General features: G+C 37.8%; 1 protein-coding gene across 2 annotated transcripts in view; it reads left to right on the top strand.

Annotated features, from left to right (window-relative positions):
- PDZRN4 (PDZ domain containing ring finger 4) overlaps positions 1-25,895 on the top strand; it is a 329,953-nt gene that overhangs the window by 194,912 nt on the left and 109,146 nt on the right. Inside the window, exon 1 of one of the 2 annotated variants that reach the window (XM_081130018.1) lies at positions 7,185-7,514. The exons of the other annotated variant lie outside the window; for it this stretch is intronic. Coding sequence (XP_080986144.1) covers positions 7,446-7,514 — 69 coding nt within the window. The 5' untranslated portion in view covers positions 7,185-7,445. Of the gene's footprint in view, positions 1-7,184; positions 7,515-25,895 lie in introns of those variants that run through there. 2 annotated transcript variants of the gene reach the window in all.

Here is a 25,895-nt window from a genome sequence, read left to right as displayed (position 1 = left end):
TTCCAGTACTAGAACAATGATTGGTGTTTTAAAAATACTAAATAAATGTTAGCTCATATATTCAAAATGTTTAGGAATTATCACCATTCTCTACTCATAGCAATGTTCAGTAAATACTGGTTGAATGAAAGTTTTTACTGAGCATTTACTAGGCCACTTTTGTAGAACTAAAAATGGTGATGGTAGTGTTCTGGGAAAACCCGACATACTACCTAAACAGTGTGACATGACCAAAACATGGTACCTGTGAAAGTACATGGCCAGTTGGCCTATAGATGATTAAATCAAGAAAAACAATCTACTGGGCTAGATTAGTAGTCATTAAAATTCCTCAAAGAAATATCATTGGACTACCTTTTTCATAATTACATAAATCTTGCTTCATGCTGTCATTGGTTTCCTATATACTTATGTCCACATTACTTACACATTATACATTAAAAGAAATAAATAGAACTTCAGAGTTATTATTCTGTATGTATTGCATTCTTTATACAAAAGAAATGTGTGCGTGTGTGTGACATTGACAAAATGATTACTTCCTATGCCACTATTTTTTATACAAAAGACTCAGAAACAAAGAGCCTTTCAGAAGTTGTTGAATGATCAACATAAAGTGTACAATTGCAAGCAAAGTGGACAGAAGTATGAATAAAAGTTTCAATGAAGTAAATGTCAAATAATGTAGTAGAGATTTATTATCACAGCAAAATTAGAAATAGATCAACTGGAACTCTAAAATAGAGACGATTGTTATTATACTCATATGATTATGATTACTATTGCTAATATGTATCAGGTATATACTATGTGCCAGGTATACTTGACATATGTTATCATCACAACTTATCCCTTGTAATAATTGTTTGGTAGATGCGGTTATTGTCCTTGCTTTAGAAATGAGAAACCAAGAAACAGAGACAATTACAAAAAAAATAACTTGCCTGAGACTTGACACAAGATAGATTGACTCTAGAACCCATGCTGAACCATCACACCAATTTAGACAAAATACTTTGCAGTTTATGAATCCTTTCTCATGTATTTTATCCCATCCCATCTTTGCAATCTGCCTGCAAGGTGTTATTTCAGAGTGTGTCAGTTGTACAAAGCCACACAGGTACTATTGACAAGGCTCAGATGGAAGCCCCAGTCCTCTCCTTTGCAATCCCACTCCCTTTCCATTAGAACCTAGCCTAATAACTTGACAATTCTTAAGAGTTCATAAATTGGTAAAGCAAACAATAGACACAAAATGAAGATGGTCACCTAGTGAACACACTGTGCAAAGGATACTTGGTTACACATTTATCTATTGAACTTTAACCAGGCAAATGGATGGCACATGGCAGAAGAATTTCTATAAATTCATGATATTTGTTAATATTGAACAGTGTTGTGAAAAACAAAACAGAGCACTGGATTTGAGTCAAAACTCAAGAGTTCTAGGTCTCCTGGTATTGGGATTTTCAACATCTAATGATTTGGTCATTATATATATAATATCTGACATGTTTACCTCAGAGACATTGTGAAAATCAAATGAGATGCTACATAGTCCCAAACACATGACATTCATACACCGTCAGTCATATAAGTGCTCAGTATGTGTTTGTAGAATAAATAGGTGAGCATGTGACTGGCATGTGGAACAGCATTTACCTTTAAATGTGTATGTAGTAAATGTGTATACAGTATATACATGCAATTACACAAGCACTAACTGATGAAATGAATATGCTCTGTCATACCTTATTCATTTGTGTGCCTGTCACAGAAATATTTATTTTATAGACTTCCAAATGTATGTTTATCGAATTAAACAAAATTAAATATATCTTATGTTTATGGTTCTTTAGTCCTTTAACTTAATATTCTCAAAGCAGCCCTTGGGGGGGGGAAATGTCACCTGGCAATTAGGTATACACACAGAAACACAAATTTATGTCGCTTTGCCAGAATCAGGTCCGCTTTCATCCCAGTCACATTCATTCGCCTTGATTGTGAAAGACACACGCCAGGAGTTTTAGGAAGTGGAGGGTCAGTTGTCCAACTCATCCCAGTTTGCCTGGGCCTTAGGCCACGGCTGCCCTCACATGTCGCAGAATATAGTAAGGGGGGTAAAGCATGTAAATGCAGGTGATAGAGGGTAGAAGTCATGTGTGTCTTGAGGTGGGTTTGGATAAAATGCACTGAGAATTCAGAAGGTGAAGAGGTCATTACCTCAACTTTGTGAGTCCAGGGAAGAGGGAGCATTTAAACTGGACCACAGAGTGTCAATAGAGTGATGTGTGGAGTTTCTGAACAAGCAGGATGGGGTAAAATCTGGGGCAAAGGTAGGAAGATGGGGACCTACATACAGGACTTCAGCTTTTTGGAGCCTGGAAAAGGAAGTGTGCACTTCAGTCCTATTTGCTGAGGACTGGGGGCGGTCCCGGGATATGGAGCTTTAAGTGCTAAGCCAGGAAAGTGGGGGGATGAGCCGGTCGTTCCCAGCGTGCACGCTGGCACAGAGCCTAGTGACTGGCTGTCGAGAGTATGAGCTGATTGGCCTTTAGCTGTGACACATAAAAGTGTTTCAATACTTTGATAAATAAAGTTTACATTTTTAACCATAACTCACTTCCCTCATTTTAGGCTTTTAAAAGTTATTCTCTCTCTGTACTTTCAGCACTCTCCATTTCCTTAGTCATCAGGATCAGGTGAAGGCATATTGATGTAGCTCTCGCTTCCTGCAGGAGAGTTAGCTCAGCAAAATAGCTCTAGAATTCAACCACGGAATTTGTAATTGGAGAACTGAGTTCAGATCCCTTTACTCAGTTTGACCTTGAGCAAGTCACTGTCTCTCTGAGCCTTGATTCTTTGTCTTATGATTGAATATAAGATAGTAAACTTTAGACAATGTAAGGCAGCTAAGTGGCTACTCAGTCTGCCCAAGTGTCCTCCAACAGGAATACAGGATTGGGACTAGGAAGGAAGTTTATAAGCTAAGTGGCAGGGAGGTGATAGGCCTAATTGGAAGGTCATATTACTGAGACAAGGACATGGTGAGGGTAAGAGAGTGGAGTTACCTACTGAACTACCAACAGAGGAAAAAGAACATCAGAGTCATTGCAAAAGCAGTCGAGAAGATGATCATCCACAATTTATGCAGTGTCACAGACTTAGGAGATGGGTGATTCGAAAGAGTTGTGTTCGGGTTTACTGTACCTCTCAGAGTAGGGACTGCAGCTGTGTACTGCTTGGCCACCAGGGGTGGGACTTAGGCACAGCCTCTTTGTAAATTAGTTTTTAAAATGTCTTTTTGTAGCCTGGCCGCATGTGGCTCAGTGATTGAGCGTCAACCTAGGATCCAGGTGACCGGGGTTCGATTCCCAGTCAGGGCACATGCCCGGGTTGCGGGCTCGATCCTCAGTCGGGGGCATGCAGGAGGCAGCCGATCAATGACTCTCTCATCATTGATGTTTCTATCTCTCTCTCCCTCTCCTTTCCTCTCTCTGAAATCAATAAAGACTTTTTTTTTAAAAAAAAGTCTTTTTGTAAATGTAGCAAAAATATAGAAAATATATAAAACAAGGTCAATTGCATGAATTATAAAGTGACCGCCTAATGAGATGCTACTCATCAGGAGTGAGAATTTTGTTAGCCACACTGAAACTTTCTGGTGCCCCCTCCCAATCACAGCCACCACTCCTCCCCTAAAGAGTAACCATCATCTTGACTTTTTTGGTAATATTTTTCTTACTTTTATTTATATTTTTATTATCCAAATGATGTGCATACCTAAAATATACAGTTTAATTCCTGTTTTTAAATGTTGCTAAAGTCTCTTTTAGTCTATAGATTTCTTCCCATCATGTCTATCTCTAGTCTCTCTCTCCCTCCCTCCCTCCCTCTCCCTCTCTCTCTCCTTCTCTTTACCTCTCCCTCTCCACCCCTTTCTCCCTCTCCCTCTCTTTCTTTCAGAAACTGGAACACGTGTGTGTGTGTGTGTGTGTGTGTGTGTGTGTGTGTGTGTGTATATACACACACACACATATATATATATATATTTGTTTAGTTGCCCACTTTCTGAATTTGGCTGATTGCATCTTCGTGATATAGTTTAATATGCTCCCCTGTCCTCTGTATTCTCTGTAATTTGCTCACTTTTGCGAAAGCTTCTTTCAAAAGTAGTGTCATTTTCTCCTGTTGGGTGGTATATAATGTCCAGTTATCTCGTGTGTGTGTGTGTGTGTGTGTGTGTGTGTGTGTGTGTGTGGTGTTAGCAACCATTAATTCTCAGTACCTAGACCCATTAATTAATTTAGGATTACTAGCATGGACATGTTCTATTATTCCTGGCCAGAATTATTCAATAAATAGAAACTCTCATTTATGCTTTATTTACCCAGTGGCACGATTTATATAGGAAAAGCAAGAGAAATGCTGGGTTTCTTTTCCTATATGTCTCTCACTTAGCTCTTTTAGATGCCAGTCTAGATCTTGACAAACACGTGTCCTATTTTGAATGCCATGCATTTGAGGAGGGGGCATAAAGAACACAAACACAATTAAAATAAATACCTATATCTTGAAATACATACCCAACAAACTTATGCTTTCACATTTTGTGATTTTTTTTCCCCAAGGATATTTGGAAAGATAGTCATTTATTCTCTGCTTACTTTTTAATCCATATTATCTCAATTATTATTACTGCTCAAGATAGATAATATCTAATCCATTCATATTTTTTAAATGTTCAGATTAACTTATTTTTCCTATCTACTTCAAACTTTATATTCTAATACAATATTTTTCAGTTTAGTCATTAAAAAAACCTAACCCTCATGTTCTAATGACATTTAGAGAGCTTTGGAATTATGGGTCACCCTTTTTCAAATCACCCTTCAATTCTATGTGATGAACCCATTAGTAGCAGAAGATAGAATCTTTCCAGGATATATGGCCGAAGAGCAGCATTTGATAAATGGTTAGAGAAGTAGCCCTTGCTTCCTGAAATAGAAATAAAAGAACAGGGGACTAATAATGAATAAAGAAAATAGCCAAAGAAATTGCCAAAATAATAACTTTAATTTGAAATTGCCCACTTCACTTTAATGTTCATTCTTTACTTTCTGATGACTAAGAAAAAATAATATGAGAAGAAAGCTCCAATAAGCAATGATAACTTTTAGTATTAAATTTCCTACTTTGCTTTTAAAGCCTGTCACATAAAGAAATTTTATCAGTGGAGGAAGCAAACACTTTCACTGATACATGAGTGAACCATCCTTGCCTTACTGCATTCTAATTCCTTGATCTGGCTTTTTAATGTACAGAATTTAAACACCTGAAAATCATTAATTCATTCACAGCCCAGCAATACAGAATCCATCAAACAGATAGGCACTGCTTACATTTAGGATGTGGACTCAGGCATAAGAACATTTCATGGGAAGTGGTGTAGAAACTCAGAGAAAATTAAAATTAAAAGAAAAAAGCACCAAACATATATATTTTACAACTGCACCTATAGGGATTGCTTCCATTTGTGGCCACCATTGATTTTTCATAAAGATCCGCTCAAATACCTCCTTGAAAACATTCTTTCCATAAAGGAGTCAAAATAATATCAACGACAAGTGGTTTCTTACTTGCAGGAAGTCTTGGTGAACTTTGCTCACATGCATTGTTCCCAATTATGATGCCACTTTCCCATAGGTCTCTCAGCTTGGCTCCCATCCAGGCCGTTAGGTGAAATTAGGCCCAGAAAATCGGATTATTACCTCCCAAGGGAAACGTCTGATAAGCAGCAGATGATTGCTCATCTCCTTGCTCCTTGCTGGTGTTGAGGTGTTGCTAGTTGCAAAGCCAATTTGTTAACAATTAGTACTCATTAGAATCATTTCCTGTTATCAATTCTAAACGTTTGACAAGGCACTTTTAGGAAATTGGACCCCCAGAAGTAGCTATCCATAAGTGTTGAGCAATTAAAAATCTTCAAGATCCAATGTAATTCCTAACCAGAGTCATCAGTTTCCCAGTAATTATTTTTGCTTTGGAACCCACCTGCTATCCTGTCCAGTTTAAGGATGTGCTGGAGCAAGGACATACTTCTTAATTAGCAGAGGTCGTGGATAAGTCAGTAGAGGAACAAAAGGAATTTTCTTTCATTATCTGCTTTAGCTGTTTGTAGTATATCTTTAAGGGACAAAAATTGCCAGCTTGCAATGCAATGTATGTATTTGTGAGAGTGTGAAATTAAATGCATTACTTCTGTTATCTAAACATCTAAGCTTAGTTTGTAAGTCTGTGTTCACCTTTGTACATTACGAACACTAAATATAGAATCATAAATGGAGTCATTGTGCATTACATTAGAATTTAAATATTGCCAATGTCAGCTTTTTCTGAAATGTTATATATGACTTTAATAAAATTAGCATAAATACTATATGCAATTGAAATTTTTTTCAGAAAAGCCATTGTATATATCTAATTTTTCAGTATAGATCTGCATGCATTGCTATGCTACAAATTCATATTCAATAGATATGCTCTTATTACCTAATTAAAATATTTATTACTTCTACAAATATCATCTACTCATAGCTGCTTAAATGTTCTTTATTTAAACTAAGAAAATGTGCCTCATTTTCTCTCTAAGAAGTAATGGTCATTCCATATGAAATATTCGGTTATTTTTTTAGGATCAGAATTAAAGCTCTGAACGACACCCCCTATCTTCTGGTCACTTTCCACATCACTCCTCAAATTTTCCCTTGCCTCTGTAATTCTTTTATAAATTTAAATAATTGCTCCTATTCATCTTTCCCTAGACTTAATGCTGAAAATATTTCTTCTAATTGCTGCAAAACATGGAGAGGTGAACTAAATATATTTCTGTCTTTACATTTCTTATTCCCATATTAAAAGCTTCTATCAATGGAGAAATGAAGTGTATGTTCTTTTTTGAAATGCCCTGTGCTCAACCCCTCTATCCTTAATAAACAGAGATGGTATTGACACAAGTGAATTTTGTTTAACCACACTACATTTGCTTCTTAATTAGTGAATATTCATCTGTCATCAGCAGCAGCTATGACACCCCTCCCTGCTAACATGTTCTGTCATAAATAATCAATGAGGCACTATTAATATTCATGAGCTGGAATCTGTGTAGTCATGTGCACTGATGCAGAGACGGGGGAGTGTTGCCATGAACTGCCTGGAAACTCCGTGTGTCTCGGTGAGTGCAGGATACTTCGGGAAAGCGAAGGAGAGCATGCTGCTGCGCACCGCCCGGCTTGTGCTCCCAGCTAACAGCGGTTTGTCTGTTTCTGGACTGAAGTGACTGATGAAAAACAGTAGTCAAGTCTGGAGGGTGATTCCCTTGCAGTTCACTTGCCTTGCAGTTCTGGGGAAATTAGAAGATTGGCTCTCTCCCTCTGCTTCTTAGAATGGGCTGCAATTTGTGCACTTTTCAGAAAAGAGAGGAACACTACAAACTGCTGTATGAAGTTTCCCAGGTGAGTGCAGGCTCTGAGACCAGCAACTGAACAGCCAAGCTTTGTGTTGTCTGAAAGGTGGGCAGTGAATTGTGGCTAGCTTTCTTTTTCCTTTCAGGAGATTGCAGAATTGAGGGCAGACTCGCTGGTTTGTGGGCTTTTTATTTGGGTTTGGGGTGGCAGTTTTCAGCTTCCTTGCCACTCCCCCTTCAGATGACTTCCTGTGGGATTCTTTTTAACATTTTTTGGTATCTACCGCCAAGATGTCAGTCAAGGAAAAGGGGTAACACTGAGATCCGTGTCTGTCATATTTTGAGACACCTCTTTCATTTTGGAATAGTGTTGACATTTGAAAAGCAAATGTATTATTGTCTGCATAAATATTGGGATTTAATAGGTCTGTGATCTCAGTTATTTTGAATAGACAGGAAAAGTTTCTTGCCAAATCTTGTTAGCCGGAGGAATTATTTGATTAATTAGGAATTTTTGCTTCGGTTTAAGAGGAAGACCCGGTATATTTGTATTATAATGAGGGGGGAAAGCATGATATATCTTGGTTTAAAAGGGAGATGAAAAAAATTTTCTTATCACTTGTTCTTGGATCCTTTTTCTAATTTTTTGCCTGTTCAGTATTAGAAATTAATTTTAAGCGCTTGTTAGAATATCTGTATGTGTTCTATGAAAAGGTGTATAAATTCAGATGTCTTTTTAGTGTATATCTGAGGGCTTTTCAGAAAAAAATAAGAAAACTGTATCCCTAGCCTTCATAGTTTTTATAGAATTGTATTAATTCACTATTTTATTTAGGCAGGTGTTTGTTTTATTCTGGAGGTGTATGCTCAAGTCCAAATTCCTTGTTTGTCAAAATAAAGTTTATTTCTCCAATCTTCCAGTTTGTACAGATGTGACACACTCTACTTCTATGTTTAGACCATATTGTTGATGAAAGGCAATGTTTGGGATGCTGGTGGTCTGTGGGCACAGCAGCAGCCAAGTGCCCACTGCCTACTGGCTCCCTCCGATTTCCCCCTAACGTGATTCATTTCACAGTGGGCTAATTACAAAGTGGATTTGCTACACATGAAACAGCCTCCTCAGTTGCAATGTTAATGCACATTTTCATGGTAATGTGATCAGAGGCTCATTAGCCAGTTTCCAAAATGATCCTCTGCATTAATTAAATATAAAAATGACTCCTTTATCACCACAGAGAGGAAAAAGAAGATTAACATTGTTAATTACACCAGGAGCAATACCTTTTGCTTCATTTTTTTACTGCAAACTTGCAAGAATAGACTAAAATAATATCCATTTCATAGATAAGCTCCCATCCACTTTGACTCATGAAAACAGTCTCTAGGTGGAACACTTTCCTTTAGTTTGGCTTGTTGGAGTTTGAGTTCTAGCATTGTTTTTCTTTGGGTGTTAGAGGAGCAGGGGAGTGGATTAATCATTCTATTTTTTTCCTTGAATTACTAAAATGATAAAAAGTATAATATGGAAGAAGTGGTGGGTGGCATCCTCCCTGAATTTGCCTCGGTTAAGCTGTTTATATTCTACTAAGAAATCAAGCAGGATTACTGCCTCCAGAAAGGACCACTGTATTTGTTAAAGGAGCAGGAGCCTTTGTTGTGGATTTTTTAAATGCTTGCCTGTGAGTTTTGGCTTTAAGTGCTTCCTAAATCTTGAGAAAGTAGATAAGCCATACTCTTTATTGCCTCCACCTGTACTCCTCCGTATATTTATTTTCTCTACTTCTGAGTTGCAGTACTTATGATCTTTAATAAAGGGATTGAAAAATGAAGTATTAGCTTCCATTTAACTTGGCTTTTATTAGATAAGTTAAAACCCCAGCTTAAAGGTCTTGCATGTCTTTTCCAAGGGGAGCCCTCCTACAGTTTGTCCCCAGCTTTGCGCTCTATTTTATTGAGTTAATGGAATAGATAAGATATCAAAGGGAACCAGTGATAGGCTCATATAATACACTGGAGCCCCGTGTGGTGTTGCAAACTAGTTTCTATTTTTATTTGGAGGAGAAGCAGCTCAGAGCACACATGAAAGTGAGCCTGTTCTTAACCAGGTGTTCACAAGGGCACATAGCTGCCCCCATTAGAAAGGATACTATTTACAAAAGTGACTTGAGATTGGAAGCCTGAGTGTTCCTAGCTGGTACATTAAAATGAATTAGCTCACACAAACATTAACACCTGACTGTCCAAATCATATGTGCTTATAGACTTGTAATTCTCAGATCACCTGCCCTTTTGTTTCTTTTGTTATTATTTCTTAAAAGCTAAGGCAAATTAAAGTTTATCAGGGCATGTTATAAATTTAAGATCAGCAGTGACTGCTAAATGCATAACCAGGAGTAAAAATGTTCATCTCTCTATAATAGAATCATGATATTGGACTTTCTCACATTTTCTTTCTGGATTTAGCAATCTGAGGACATGGGACGAGTAGAACACAGTTTCGGACTCATAACTGCAGTAAACAAAAGCAAGTGTGCTCACTTTGGAGTATGGTGGGACAATCAGAGTGATGTGCTTAGGTGTGAAATGAGGTCAAGTTTATATTTTGTTGCTATTTTTTGCTCCCATAGAGGAGCTAAGACTTTCAATTGGCAGAAGAGAGGGAATGTCGCCTCAAGAAAATTATTTTCAGCTGGAGTTTGGCCAATCAGGCTCCAGTATAAACACAGATTCGAGATTCTAGGATTTGGGTAGATCCAGCAACCTTCACACCAGGCAGTTTTTATGCATCTTTATGCATCTACTAACTTTTATAGGTGCCATGGATACAATTGTTATCTACAGTGATTTATTTTATTCAAAGTAGGTTATTTATTAACCTCTTAAGAATTAATAAATGGGTAATTTTGAACAATGCCTTTCTGTTGACACAAACTGAATTGCCTGTTTTGTATTAATCTGATTAAATAGCCAGCTGGGGTAAGAGAGCTACGGTTGCTTCCTAGGCATTGCTGACCTAGTAACAGATTTATTCTGTGAGATTGCATGGTAATACCTAAATCTGTTGACTTTTTAGTTGGATTTTTCATAGATAAAGCAAATGTAACTTTTTGATTGATTGAATAATGGAAATTATCAGTGGGGTGTTCATTGATGTTGAATAATGTGTTCAAAATGTGGGCAAATATTTAAAAGTTCCTACTGTTAACATAAAGCTGTTTAAGATTTCATTAAAATCTCATATTGTGATATGCAATATTCTTCTCTAATTTCTTGCCAAATTAGAGACAAGAAAGAGAAATATAGCCTTTAATCTCAGGAAAATCAGGAGTAGAACAGTGCTCGCTCTCTAGGCAATGTCACTGATGTGACTACTGGTCCTCTTCTAAGTAGCACGACACAGTTGATTTACTCATTTGACTGGTTTGGCACAGCTCAGAGGTCTCCCTACAACCTGCTCCCATGAACTAGCAACATAAAATGAAACAGAATCTGCATTGAAAATAACAGCAATCACAATATTGACAGCAGCTAGCAGTGAACACTTATTTTATTCTGGGCACTGTGCTAAACACTTTTCCCCTAAGCATCATCTTATTTAATCTTCATGAAAACTAAATAAGAACTTACAAGATAGCATTCCATAACTTTAAAATATGTTAAAGACTCCTTTATTCTACAACAAATTTCTTGAATCTCATGTAATCTCCCTTCTCTAGTCACTGTCCCATATCCCTCAGAAATTTATTTTGTCACATACTACGTAAACCCAACTCATAATGTCATACCTTCTTTCTCCAAATGTCATTTTTTCCCCACATTGCTTAGCAGAAGTGAAGGTCTCCCTGCCCTTCTTGCTATCAATAAGCACAGAAACACTGAGTTAAAGTGGATACTTCTGTTTTCTTCATCCACACAGTGACCTTCTGGCTATTGTACTTCTGCACATTGCCCAGCATCAGTCCCTGTCTTCCCCACAAGCACAATTTCTTTTATTAACTCTCTCTGATATCATGGTAAGAACTTTCCCACTTAAATTTGCTAGTGTGTCAGCCCACCCTGACTGCTGTTGCTGGGATAATATTTCTTTTTTAAAATATGTTTTTTATTGATTTTAGAAAGAGAGAGGAAGGGAGAGGGAGAGAGAGAGATAAAAACATCAATGAGAGAGAAACATTGATCGGCTGCCTCCTGCATGCCCCCTACTGGGGATCGAGATTGCAACTTGGGCCTGTGCCCTGACTGGGAAGAACCAGAGACCTCTCGGTTCGTAGGATGATGCTCAGCCAACTGAGCCACACTGGCCAGGGTGGAATAGTATTTCCTGAATGAACCCAATGGCTCCTAATTTCTGTAAGATGCAATACATCTTATTATAGTAAATCCAAGGACCCCTGAGCTGGTCTTGCGTTCCTTTCCAGCTTTCCCTTTCATCAATCTTCTCCTAATGCAGTTTACAATCCCTCCAAACCAGTCTTTTTACTTTCCTCTTTAAGTTGGCTTCCCAGCATGGAACCTTATAACTTAGCTCTTTTTCTTCAGCCTCTGTAAAACATCTGTGTCTACCAAAGAGAAAGAAAGGAGGCTTTAAGTAGATTAGGAAACTTGGAGGTCTCTGGCCCACCAGATCGACAGAAAGAATCAGAGACACTTGAGAAATAAGGACACGGGCCATGAGAAAGAGAAGCCTACAGGATAAACTACAGATCTTTGGAGTGGCCTCACTTTCCAGGCCCATTACATCCCTACAATAAATCTCTAGTCACTTAAATTTGCTTGAATGTGTCTGTCCCTTACAGTCAGAAGAATGAATGAGGACACGTTACCATACCCTGCTTTTGTCAGCCACCTGGCAAGTGCCTTAAACTCTAGACATGCAGTTCAACTCAATAAACTCCCAGGAAGCCCCAGCTGTCAGTTTGTGCCAAGTCCTGGTCTTTGCCAAGGGGAATGTGAAGACAACTGTGACAGTCCTTGCTTTTGAAAAACAGACACTCCTGTAGCAGAAGAGAGTCACGTATGCAGAGGATTTTCTTATAATGTGGTAAATAAAGCATGGAATCAACAGAGATGTTCATAGGCATCTATAGCAGTGCAAAGGTGCTCAACATGGTGGGGGCTTGGGGAGCTGGGGGGGAAAAAGAAAAGATAGATGGAAGGGTCAAGAAGTCCATGGCAGTGGCAAGCAGGTGATAGGTATGAACGTACTTGGTTCATGGGATGGTGCTCAAACAACTGAGCCACACTGGCCAGGGTGGAATAGTATTTTCTAAATGAACCCAGTGGCTCCGAATTCCTATAAAATGAACATACTTGGAGTACGGGAACTACAAGGGATAAGTTTCTTAAACCTAAAGTGAGAGGCAGGCTGCCAGGACATGGTCTGAGTAGTAGACAAGACCAGACTCTGGACTGTCTCCTATGTCCTTGTTTTTTGTTTTTAAAAGAGAGAGATCACTCTGATAATAGTTAAGAGTGTGGACTTGGTTGTGGTGTGTGTCGGGGGCTGACTGGGTTTGAGTTGTGGATGGCGCACTACAGCAAGACCAGAATGAGGGGGACCGATTGGAAGGCTGTTACAAAGAGTCAGTGAGCGCTGGAAAGAAGGTACAAGGCAGGACAGCACTGAGACCCATGAGGTCAGCTCCGTGGGTTTCTGGCTTGTGAGATGGCAGGTGTAGTGAATTTACAGAGAGGAGAAACAAGGGGAGGGCACTGAGTGCCGGGGAGGGGAGAGAAGGCCGTTGAGTTCACTTCTGGGCTGGCCAAGCAACGCCCTGCCCACTGACTGTTCGAAACATTTGGCATAAGTATGTTTTTTAGATGAGATCACCCGGAAAGATATAAAAAGTGAGGAGAAAAACTAAAAACAGAGAGATGTGAATCAAAGATACAATATTGAGAAACAGGCAAAGGAGAAACAGTGACACTGTTATGGAGCGAGACGTTGAACAAGGTGTGGGAGCAGCCAAGAGAAGAGTTTTTAAAAGGAGTGGCGGCCAGCGCGGTCGAACACATTAGAGAGTATAAGTTAAGAACCTCGGTGTCTCCGCATTGGAAAGATGCCCGTGGCTCCTCAGGTCCCTCGTCAGCTGTTGAGAGTGATGTCAGTGAGAAACGTCAACCGTCAGCCCCTTTGGAGACTGCTGTGGGTGCAGAGAGCACAGTCACCCAAGGTTACTCCCCTCTCGGGAGGCCCCCATCCAGTGACAGATTGGCAGGTGCATAAGGGCCTGGTCATCTTTGCCTGAACGGGGACACTCTGAAAGGCAATTCCAGCTCTAGAGCTTTCGGCAACTGTTGTTGGGCCTGCATCACAATTTGGTTCTTCTCAATTCGGCTTCCCTCTTCTCCTTTCTACAAAGGAAACACCCCTTAGCAAACATCTTGCACACTAAACTCTCTCTCAGAGGGTTGGCTTCCTGGAAAACCTAACCTGGGCAGTGGTCAGTGGTAACTATTACAGAGCAGTTTAGTGCAGAAATGTGGACAAAATCCAGAAAGTGATGGATTCAAAGAAAAGGCCACTACAATTTTAAGAAGTTTTTCTGAGATATGACAGTTTATCAAAAGTGGACTCACTGCTTACATTGTAGTAGTTTTACTTAGCTCTTTTTTTTTTAAATGCAAAATTATTTAAAATTATGAATTTTAAAAATGAAAGTCAGCTTTCATTTAAAAGGTAAGATATATTGATTTTACATCTTGAGCCATGGTAATAAGATAGTGGTGATGATATAGTGATTAAAACACAAATGTGCATTTAGCTAGAATCTCCCTTATCTAAGACTTTCAAAGGGTGTTATTGATATACAAAAAGCCTTTTGTAAAAATAAATATTTTCATGATTGCAATTAATGTATAGGTTTAATAAGTGTGTTTTCCTACTAGAAGGATCAGAATATCACATATTTTATTAAAATGTATATATTTAATTTCTTTATATTTCACCACATATTGAATTGATATAGACCTAGGAGAAGGTCAGCTATCTCTAATTGCGTATGTATTTAGATGAAATACTGTAAGAAAACATTTTCACTAGTTCCGTGTTATAAGAGGACATGTTGCTAAAAACTTAGCAGATATGCATGCTGAGAAATTTTACTCTGAGCTCTTCTGAATTTGCTAGTTAAGTAGGATAATCTGATTAGAAATTTCTTTAATTTCAATTTTTGTTGAAAATATTTCTAAGACATATTATCTTATTTACATAATTACTTAACACATGCACATTTGTTATTCATTTTCAATCACATTAGATAGGAACAAATGAGCCTCGTATCTTTAGCAAACAGTGATTTCTGAACTTTGCAAGTATAACTATTTTTGAAGATTAATTGGTAAGTGATAAATTCTTCCACAACAACCAATTATGGTCCAGTACATTCAGTTTACATATGTATTTTTTTAAGAATAGTTGATTGATGAAGGGAAAAGAGAGAAACATCAATGCTAGAGCATAACATGGATGAGCTGCCTCCTGCACACCCCCTACTGGGGATTGAGCCCACAACTCGGGTATGCACCCCGACTAGAATCAAATCAGCAACCTCTTAGTGCATGCGACCACACTCAACCAACTGAGCCACACTGGCCAGGGCACATAAGTATGTTTTTATATATTGAATTTTCACAAGTCAATTAATAGATATTCAGTCAATCTTATTAAATGATCCAGAAAGGCACAAAAATTAAATCACTAGGTCCTCAAGTAGAGGCCCCTGGATTATGGTTCTGTGAAGGATCCCTGCCCTTTAAATGTTTATAATCCATGGGGAAAAGATGAACAAGAGTCTGATTCAATCATTTAGTCTTCTGCAGACATCATATTTCCCCATTATCCATCCTAGGGCACATAGCATAAGAATTTTAGGTGTTATTCTTAATAAATGTCATCTTCTTTTGACACGTGAGAATTTAGGTACCACTAGGTGGTAAATTTGTCTTCAAATTTGGGATTCCAGATAATTCAAGTGCAGCTGTGTTTCTCAGAGCTAACTGCAACATTTCCAAAGTCATCCATATAGCCTGTCCCTTCGCCATCTCCCTTCCAGCTGTATTCATTTCTCCTTCCTTAATTCTGTCACTCTCAGTGTGGAATAACAGCTTTAAAAGGGTTTTTATGAAGAGTTCATTGTTTCCTTCAACAAAAAGCTAAAAAGGTAGCAGCCTTGTATTCTCCTGTGTTTCAACATATAACATCTAATTGCTAATTTGCGCCATTCTGTAACAAGCTGTAAATCTTGCTTTATGGCTGTTTGGGTCCTGGTGAAGTATTCTCCCCCTCATCCCCTCCCTGTTTCTGTTTTATATAGCTTTTTAGAAATACTGTAGGAAATTTTCTCAGAAACTTACTCTCATCTCAGTGGAAATTAGGTTCTTGTGAACTAACCTCTCACTCCCAAGCCTCCTAAGGGTCTGTGTCAGGTACCTTTATTTAGTTTTTTAGAGACTCTTTCAAGGGTATGTGAACAAAGAGAATTTCTAAAATACTTAGTATGGTTTGAAAAATAATGAATCCACAGATGAACGACCACTATTGTAATCACCGATAGTAATTTTTTCCATATAATTGAATTCAGATATTAATATTTTTTCAAATAAAGGAAAGTTTGGAAGACTATTTCTCATTGACTAACAATAACTAATCGCTCTGTACCTGCTTTGTGCTCAGTACTATGCTAGTAGATAGCAACAGGGGACACAAAAGAAGCCTAAGCTAAAAAGCCAGTCTTCAAGGTGGTGCATTATCATGAAATGATTAGAGGACAAATATGGGAATGTGTGACCCTAACACAGTGGACATTGCAGAGAAAGGACAGTTCTGTATGGGTAAGGAGAGTCTAAGGGTCTTGTGGAACATCTTAACAGTAGTTCAGGAGTGAAGGTTTGTTATTTAATTCAGCAGGATTATTATATATCTATTAAGTTGAAGGTAATATGTTTGCTGTCCAGGATGGATTGTAAAAGCAAAGTCATAGAAAGATGACTAAAAGGAATATTTGGGGGGAAATGGGAAAAGCAACCTGGCTAAAACAGGATATAGGATAAGAATAGTTGAGTGTCCTGATCTCTGTGCAGAAATGAATGGACTTGGGGCCATAATCACTACAGAGCACTATACACCCTAAAGTTGCAGAAAGTTGAAATCAAATAGAGTCTCTGAAGCCGATTTAAATAACAGAATATAGGTAAATATTGCTAGCTTCCTACTTCATTTAGAAGAGCACTGCCATGCCAGTTTGCCACACAATGGATAGATCTTGTCTTTTACACCTTAATTATGCTCCATATTTCCTCGGCGACTCATATTTATGATGTTTGAAATTGGTTTCACCTATGTGATTGTGAACCTCAGTGTCAAGACATGGAAATAGTGAAAATGTTTTACTCATTTGACACATGGGTATTTCTATTTGATGAGTCTGCTAAATACCAATCACAGTGTGGTACACAGGAGAGGCCCTGTGTGTAGAAGAAAGAACAGAGGCTTTGGAATCCAGCAACAGCACCATTTCCTCTATGACTGTGAGCTAGTTACTTGACTTCATTTAGCCTTTGTTGAATTGATTAATATCCCTCTTGAAGTGCTTTGTTGAGGATTAAGTGAGATAATATATGTAAAGGGCATAACACATTATACAGGAATGCCAGATATAGTAACTTTTGAGGTTATGACCTCATTTCAGCCTAACAAGTGACCCTGTGACATGGGTAATATTGTCCCAGTTTACAGATGAGAAAACTGAGGCACAAAATAATCAAATGGTAAATTCATATTGTCAGCAAGTAGAACACTTGGAATTCAAACCAGGATCTGGCTAATGCCAAAGTCCATGTTTATTTTTTTATAAGCATCAAATATCCCTCCCCCTTTGAGCTCTCCACATTTATCTGCTTTACTGATCCATAACTACAGAGCACCTGACACATAGTAGGCATGCAATAAATATCTAATAAAGGAAGAAGGAAAGTAAGAAGTTAGGAAAAATGGGACAGAGAGAAGAAAAGAAGGAAAGAAGGAAAATAATAGATGGTATTTAAATTTCTCCTCGGAAGGGCCTGTGGAGAAACAGACCCTCTCTGCTACTTCTTTCCTCGTGTATTTTAACCACTTAGGTCAAATGATCTTACCTATGAGAGCCCATCAATGTGAAAGTGCCTTGTCACTCCCACTTTTGAGAGCTTGAAAGCCTTTCTTTACTTTTCCATAAATCCAAGTCTGCATGGAAGATCCTTCACAATCTGCCATCTTTCCTTATGCTCTGCGAACAGTCCAAAGTTTAGGACAAACCAAACTATCATTTTTTATTCAAAAACAATGAAAATTTTGCATATCTTTGCCTTTCAACACAATGTCCCTTTTGCCTGAGGTGCTTTACCCACCCCCATACATGTAAAAACTCTAGTCCCTTATGACTCAGCTCATATTTGCCGTCTGGGAAGTCCTCTCTGAATCTGACAGTCACTGTCTCTTCCCAATGCTCCTATGGTGCCTCACAACTTGAAATGTAGTCAGATGTTTCTGTGTTTGTGTTTAGCTTTCTCCTTACCTTTCCAGTTCTACCACACCATACAGTGCCTGGCTCAGAGCTGGTATTTAATACAGATCAAGTCAAGGAATAGGAGTGGGAGTATAGCTACACCTGCATCATAAAAGAAAGCTTATTTTATTATTCTTTCCAGTATGCACTGAGTTGTCTTTGAAAATGAGATAATTCAGGAAACTGAATATTCTATACTTCCTGTATTTTGAAGATACCATCTGTTTTAAGATACTGTTCATTGTAAAGCTGGTCATCAAATTTAAGAACAGCTGGTTGACAAGCTACCACCTTTAACACGCATGTTGGTGGCAAGCTACATCCCAGTTTCAGAAACAAGAAGATATCAGGGGGAACTTATACCTTAGAATCAAGAAAAATGTGTTATTGCTTTTCTTTAAAAAACTCTATTGACCGTTCCTTTGCCCCTGCTGAACTCCTGTTCCCTGACCTCCTCTCACCAACTGAGGATTTCATTACCCAGATGGACCCACCATATCAGATCCTTCTCATAATATCCAGTCATGATAGATAATGATAGAATTTTCATTCCTCAGGTATCAAACCTAGCTGTTTTTGTTTTGTTTTGTTCTTCTAGAATTTCGCTATTGTTTTTCAGTGCACTAAGTTGTAGCCCTCCTCAAAGCTTGGGTCAGGCATCACCTATCCCAGGAAATCTGCCCAGAGTTTCTGAACTTGTACAAGACCCCTCTCTTCTCTTTCCAAGGTACCCAGCACTTACCTTTGTAATAACATGTACCAATTGGTATTGATTCTCAGTTTACTTGCTTATGATTTCCACTGGTCTTTGAATCTCTGAAGGGCAAAAACCCTGTCTTCAATCTAACCCAGTGTCTGTGTAGATATTTCTTGAGTAAACACTAAATGAATTCTGTGTACAGCACAGTATGAAGGTGACCAAAAAGCAGAATAAGATGAGATTTCTGTCCTCAAGGTGTTTACTGTCCAGCATGCTTCAGTACATAACTTGTTCACAAATAACAGCAGAGCAAGGGATGATATTTGTTCTATGAGAGAGAGAGAGGTGGGGGGAGGGAGAGAGGAACAAAGATTCATGAGATGTCATAGTGATGATGATTTGCTATAGTATACACAAGTATCTAAAGTAGGATGTATTATATATACATTATATAAAGCAAAATAGTGCTGTGTGTGATTAAATGAATTGACTGTTGATTTGGTAACTGTTATGTTTCTTCATTTGGTGTCTTATATGCTGTAAAATTGAATTAGATATTTTGTGTAAAGATGCCTTAATATGTGCTGCTTTTTATTTTAGATGGTTTAAATCCATCACTGAAATAGTAAAATATGGCTGAATTATTGAACTATGTGTTTTACATATGTTCCTTCTTAGTATAAAAAATTTTAGGTGATGATTGTAAAATATTCTGAAAAACGCCTGAATTTTCCCTGATGATGATGCTGCCTTTGGGTTTTTTAATTACTTTAGCACAAAATAAGAATTCTCCAATTGCAGATATCCTGATGAAGATCATTTAAAACAAAGAGCAGCCTAAGAATATCATGAAAATCATTTTTAAACCTAAGTTCTAACTAAAACCTAGTCTAATTCAATAATATACAAAACACTTATTTTTTTAATAACTCAGAACCATATTTATTGTTATTCATATTTCTTGGAAAAGCTAAGATAGTCTTTGAGCTGTGAAGAATATAATACGAGTAAAAAGAACCCCCTTCATATACCCAATATCAGTGACACTTTTCAGGAGACAACCTAACTTGGTGGCTCACAGATAACTTGAGATAGAAAACTCAAAGAGAGTGGAAGTTAAGTTTTCTAATTTAAAAATTTCCTTTTAAACTAGGATTAATTTCCCATTCCCATAAAAATTAGTTCTAAATTGTGACCTAAATGCCCAACATATTTCACAATAGACTAAAATCTTATCCAAATTCTAGGTTAATCTGATGAGGGAGGGAAGGAGGGAGAATATTTTTACTGTCTTGCTTATGGTGGACATTTTCAGAACTATATATAAGGGTCATGTCTCTACCTGAGGGTCCATGCTTAACTCTCAAGAGTAGGAAAATTAAGTAAATTTTTTTTTTCATAATTGCACCCAATTATATATATATTTTAAAATGTGTCTTTATTGATTTCAAAGAGAGGAAAGGAGAGGGAGAGAGAGATAGAAGCATCAATGATGAGAGAGAATCATTGATCGGCCCTCCTGCATGCCCCCGGGTTGTGGGCATGTGCCCTGACTGGAATCAAACCTTGACCTCCTGGTTCCTGGTTGGGGCTCAACCACTGAGCCATGCCACTGGGCTCACCCAATTATATTTAATGTAGTTAGTAGAACTGAGAGAAAGACAAGAACAATTTCTATTCATTATAGTAATATTTGATTGGATGTGAAATTTAGACTTAAAAGTCTTAGAAAACATCTCCTGAATGAGCACAGATTAGATGGCTTATTTAGTCTTTTCCATTTTCGCCTCCTGAAATATCACCCATAAATACCAATAATCTCAGCAAATGTATAAAAATCACAGATTCATTGTTATAATGTTCATATGGACAGAAAGTTATTCGCATATTTATTTAAGTGTAGTCTGTGACTGTCAGCTCTTTTTTAGGTTTGTGGGATCCATTGGGATGCTATTTTTAAAAGTTGTTAAAACTAAGTTAAATATAATTTATAAAGTTTAGGCCTTACAAATCATTAATACTATCGTTCCAGTCTCTTGACAGCAGTGTAACTGGGTCCTAGATTTCAGGAAAATGAAGTTGTGGTTTTATTTAAAAACAACAGTGATAAAAAGTATTTAAAGCAAATAGTATACATTAATAGCCTCCCCAGCAATTTCTGTATGAGACCTCATTCATGAAATATTCTTCATGATAGATTATCAATTACTGATGAACATGACCCACTGACATCTCACAGCACACCCAGTAACAATATTAACGTGCTAATGACCACTTCCCAGTGCTTTCCTCTTCTCCCCTCCATAAATACCTAGTTCACACCTTCTAAAACAACCAGAACATCATTTTAAAATTGGTCCCTCACTTTGAACTTTGTTTTGATAGCTTTGAAGTATGTGCAGCTTTCCAGCCAGTATTATCCATATTTCATAGATCACAGAAAATCCTAAGAGAGGGAAAAACATGTATTAATTTGAGATGTGGAATCTTCTGTGGATATATTTCAAATAGGTTTAATTTCATTTTTAATATTCTGTAATAAAGTATTGCTTTTAGAATGTACATAAGAGACAAATGGCTAACAGGACCTTAAGGAAATATCTATTTAAACTGTATTAATAATATTATAGTATTCATAGGTGGGAACCAATAGGTTGCTCATGCAATACCAAATGTTACCTTGAATCCCTCAAAAAGGAAACTGCAGGCCTAGGAAGTGGTACCTTATCCCCTGAATGTGTTAATACACTTTGATCAGTTGCTGGAGTACATAGGGATATAGGGGCCCACTAGAATCAAACTACTTAAACTATTACATGTAATATGTTTTAAATGCTGTTTAACTGTTATATTAAAAAACACCTTTTTGTCTGTGTAAGTCCTAAAAAAGTAATAGTATGTTATTTACCAATTGTGAACCTGAATGTTCATAGATATTTTATTTTAGCTCATTTAAATTATCTAATTATCTTAATTTGCTGCAAAGAAAAATGAATGGCTCTTTGCATTTGTGTGTGTGTATATATATATGTATTAGGTTTTGTGTGTGTGTGTGAATATATACTACTTTAGATTACATGTCCCTGGAAACAAGCTCTGAGACAAGAGATTTGCATGTGAGATGCTTGGGGATTTGTCTGGGGAACAACACCTGTGTGGAAGTGAAGGCAATAGGATGGGGCAGAGGAAAATTAAGACTGTGATTCAGTTTCAACAGAGACCTCCGCTGACAGCAGGGAGAGCTGAGAAGCTGGGATGACCATGCCTTAGCACCTCTGCATTGTCTAATCTTCAGATACGGTAGCCCATGAGGAGAGAGTGTAACTTTTACACAAGGCAACTCCCTTTGGCTAAGCACAGTTCCCAGAGCAGAACGGGCCTGTCAGGCTGTGACACCCAGTGATCTCAGCGCCAGGGCGCTTGTGCCTCCATCCTGAAGGGGGATCTCAGTGCTCAGCAAGCATCCCTTGTGTACACCAGTTCACCTTGTAAGCTGTGGGTATAATTTCTAGGCTGTAATAGAACTCCCCCTCTAAAAGAATGTTAATCACTTATAAGACAAGGTGAAGGTTAGAGTGTTGTTCTCCTCTCTATCCACTTTGTTGCTAGATTAAATCATTTTCTAGAATTAAGAGTGTCATTGAAGCATATTTTAAGAATGTGACTTTGAAAGTCTGACCTGTGGAAATGTGATCAATTGTGTCTGGAGATTGATTTTGCTGAGCGCTAATACCAAATCATATAGCCACGTACTTTCACTTACTAAATACTGCCCAGGCCGTATTGCTGAACTCTGCACTGCCACGGTCACCTCATCAGGATGTTTTCCGTCCTGTGACTAGTGACTTCAAATGTACCCATCCATCTTCCTGTCCCATTACATTTTGTGTGACTGATGTTCTGCACCCATTAAAATTGATGGGAAAGAACAAAGAGAAGAAAAATGTGCCCTTCAATTGATTACTTCTCTGAAAGAGCAAATGAGAATTCTCTAGTACCAACAAGAGATTTAGAGTGGTAGCTTTATCCCATTTATTAAGTGTTTTAATTAGCTAGGTTTACCAAACAGTCTTCTATTTATAAGAGCACATTACTCAGTGAGCTTTAAAATCCAACCTCCTTCTGAAATGTTTGATCTTTATAAGATGAATTTAATAGCTGTTACATTGTTTATAGTCAGGAGTTATTTTGGTGAATTCTCAGTACTAGGACCAATTAGATCAGATGCCTTGCATGTCAGAGTTGTTTTTTTTCCTTCTGATGAGCTATCATAATGGCTCATTTATGTTCTGTGATGGCCGATAATTAAATTGACCATTATTGTCAACTGAAGCCAAAACCATTGTGATTTTGGAAGGCCCGATCTTCCTAGGTTTTTCTTGGATCTATTGAATGTTATCTTTGCATTCAGCAAATTGCAGAACAGCAAGATATGTCTGCACTGCTCACAAAACATTTGTTTAATTGCAATATGTAATGTGTTGAGGGGGAAATCCTGCCCACTGGCAGTTACCAGGCTTTGGACTCTGCACCTCCTCTTTCCTCATGTTCCTGTGTTTAGTTACAGGGAACAGCATGGACTTCTTTCTTATGAGACAAGAAAGAGTCACATTTATCTAAATAAAATTCACAAAGGAAATGTTTGACCAAATAATATGAAATAAATTATCCCTGACTGCCCAGGGATCTGTGGGGTCATTGACTTAGGATAATATGGTCCCTCAAGAGAGACAGGAAAGTAAAAAACATTCTTCTGTGTTGACCTTGGTCACAAGGATGGCAGGAGCTATTCTGGGACTTTGACCACAGGAGTATATCTGTGAGCAGCTGTCAAATTGGATGTGGCCTGGCTGGTCTACATTTTCAGCAATACTAATGATCATGTGCTATACAAATACTTGGACCAACTGTGGAGCAAGCAGAGCTCTCGGACTATAGTCAGGTTCTTTCACTTACGCCAATAAATGGTCTCAGCTAGCAGTAGCTAATAGAAATGTTTGTTGATGGAAATATATAATATCTGTGTTGTTGAGTATAGTAGCCACTAGCCACTTGGGTATATTGATTGATTAAAATGTGACTAGAGTCTCTAAGGAACTGAATTTCTGATTTTATTAATTTTAGTTAAATTTCAATAGCCACACGTGGCTAGTGGCTACGGTATTAGACAATACAGATCTAGAAATTCTTAAGGAATCATATCCAGTGCTATAGATTTTAAGGTCTTAAAATGTTGATGTTTACAGTTCAATTCTTAATCTTTCCTAGCATTTTTTAAAAAGTCTCCATGGATTTGTTTGGGGAGGGAGGGCTGGAATTGTTTAAATATGTAATGTTTCTTTAAAAACTGATAGAATATACATTTAAAAATGCATAAAAAATATGAATCACATGGAATAGCCCACACAAAGGAGTCTTAGAAATGAGAACACTAAAAGAAGCCCTTTGCATAACAGTTTAGTAAATATTCCTGGCACCAATTTTTTACAGAAAAAACACAGTCTTACCATTTTATAAGTTACAGATCCCCAAAGCCTGAAATCTGATTCATTGTACTTTGGCAGTGGGAGTAAAGAATGAATTCATTTAATCCACATACAGAAGAGCTACATTTCTAGACCTAAAAGAATTGTCATCAACTGGAGCATTCTGGGAAAAGAATTCCCCTTTAAACTGTAAAAGCAAAAAGAAATAAAATAATAAAACAACAATATTAATAACAATATAATTAGGGAATCCATTTGTACTGAACCTTCTTTCACAGTCTTCCCCAATCTGAGGATTCTGCCTATAAGTCATGTACATATTTCTTCAATGCTTTTATTTGTCTGTTTTGGCTCTAATAATTTCTTTTATGTGCGTATTATTTTATATATATTCCGTGTTTACCCCAAGATATGTGCAATTCAGGCTAAACATTCGAAAGTATACCTATTACCTTTGAATAGAAATTTGCCCTTTTTCCCTCGCAGGGGTATCACAAGTCATTCATTCACTTCAAATCCTAATTTGTAAGTCATCCTCTTACTCTTCTCTGTCCCTCATCCTGTTCTCCCAGCCACCACATCTAGACTGTCAAATTCTGCTGTTTCTCCTCTACGATATTTCTTTAACTCTCCTCCCTCCTTTCCTTTACCACCAACCTTCTGGACTTCCTGAACCTACATTTTCTCTCTACTAATAACCCATCTTCTTGCTTTAGTCTCCTAGCATCAAGCCATCTTATACCCAGCTACCAGTATGTTCTTTTTCTGGCTTCTTTGCTCAGAACTCTTTAGTGACATATTTCCCATGGTATGCAAGACAAAATCCAGTTATACAAGTTACAGGAGCTCAGAGAAGAACACAATCCTGAAAGCCTCCATTGAAACCAACTTCTCTCTTCCTATGTTAGTTAATTGCATTTATTTTCAGAATAACTTCAAAGTATATAAAGGAATGAATGTTGGTTTCTTAGAGATTGCAAAGCATTTTCTTTTCTTAAGTATGTTTTTATTGATTTCAGAGAGAGGAAGGGAGAGGGAGAGAGAAATAGAAACATCGATCTGCTGCCTCCTGCATGCCCTGTACTGGGGATCAAGCCTGCAATCTGGGCATGTGTCCTGATCGAGAATCGAACTAGCGACCTCCTGGTGCACAGGACGATGCTCAATCAACTGAGCCACATGGGCTGGGCACAAAACATTTTCAGTGCCCTACCTCATGTTTAACTTTCCCAGCAATTCTGTGGTCTACGTAGGGCAGGCTGGATTGTTTTCCCACTTTGTAAAGAAGGAATCCAGCAGAGTTTAGAGAGGTGAAAGAATAATCCAAGATTATAGAGTCAGGAAGTGACCCAATTCCTGGATTCCTTCCATATTAATAAGATACAGGTTTCAATAAAAATGAGAATATCCCCAGTGCCTATTTCGCACCTGGCATATAGTAAGTGTTTAAAAAAATACGTGTTGATTGATTGAATGAATGAGTGAATGCATTCATTACAGCACCTTGTAGAGGGCCTTGAATGTCCTGACTGGTGTTTGAACTGGATTAACCAGACATTGAGCAGTTACAGAGTCACGTGAGCAGGAGGGGGTGCAAGTAAATTTGAAAGGACAATTAGGAAGTTATATGGAAATGGGACAGAAGATAAAAAAGGAGAGTAAAAAATATTTTAAAGAAAAAGTTAAGAATTCTAAGT

This window comes from Miniopterus schreibersii (assembly GCF_964146895.1).
Source record: "Miniopterus schreibersii genome assembly, chromosome: 2".
NCBI classification, from domain to species: domain Eukaryota; kingdom Metazoa; phylum Chordata; class Mammalia; order Chiroptera; family Miniopteridae; genus Miniopterus; species Miniopterus schreibersii.
This window is presented reverse-complemented; position numbering and strand designations above follow the sequence as displayed.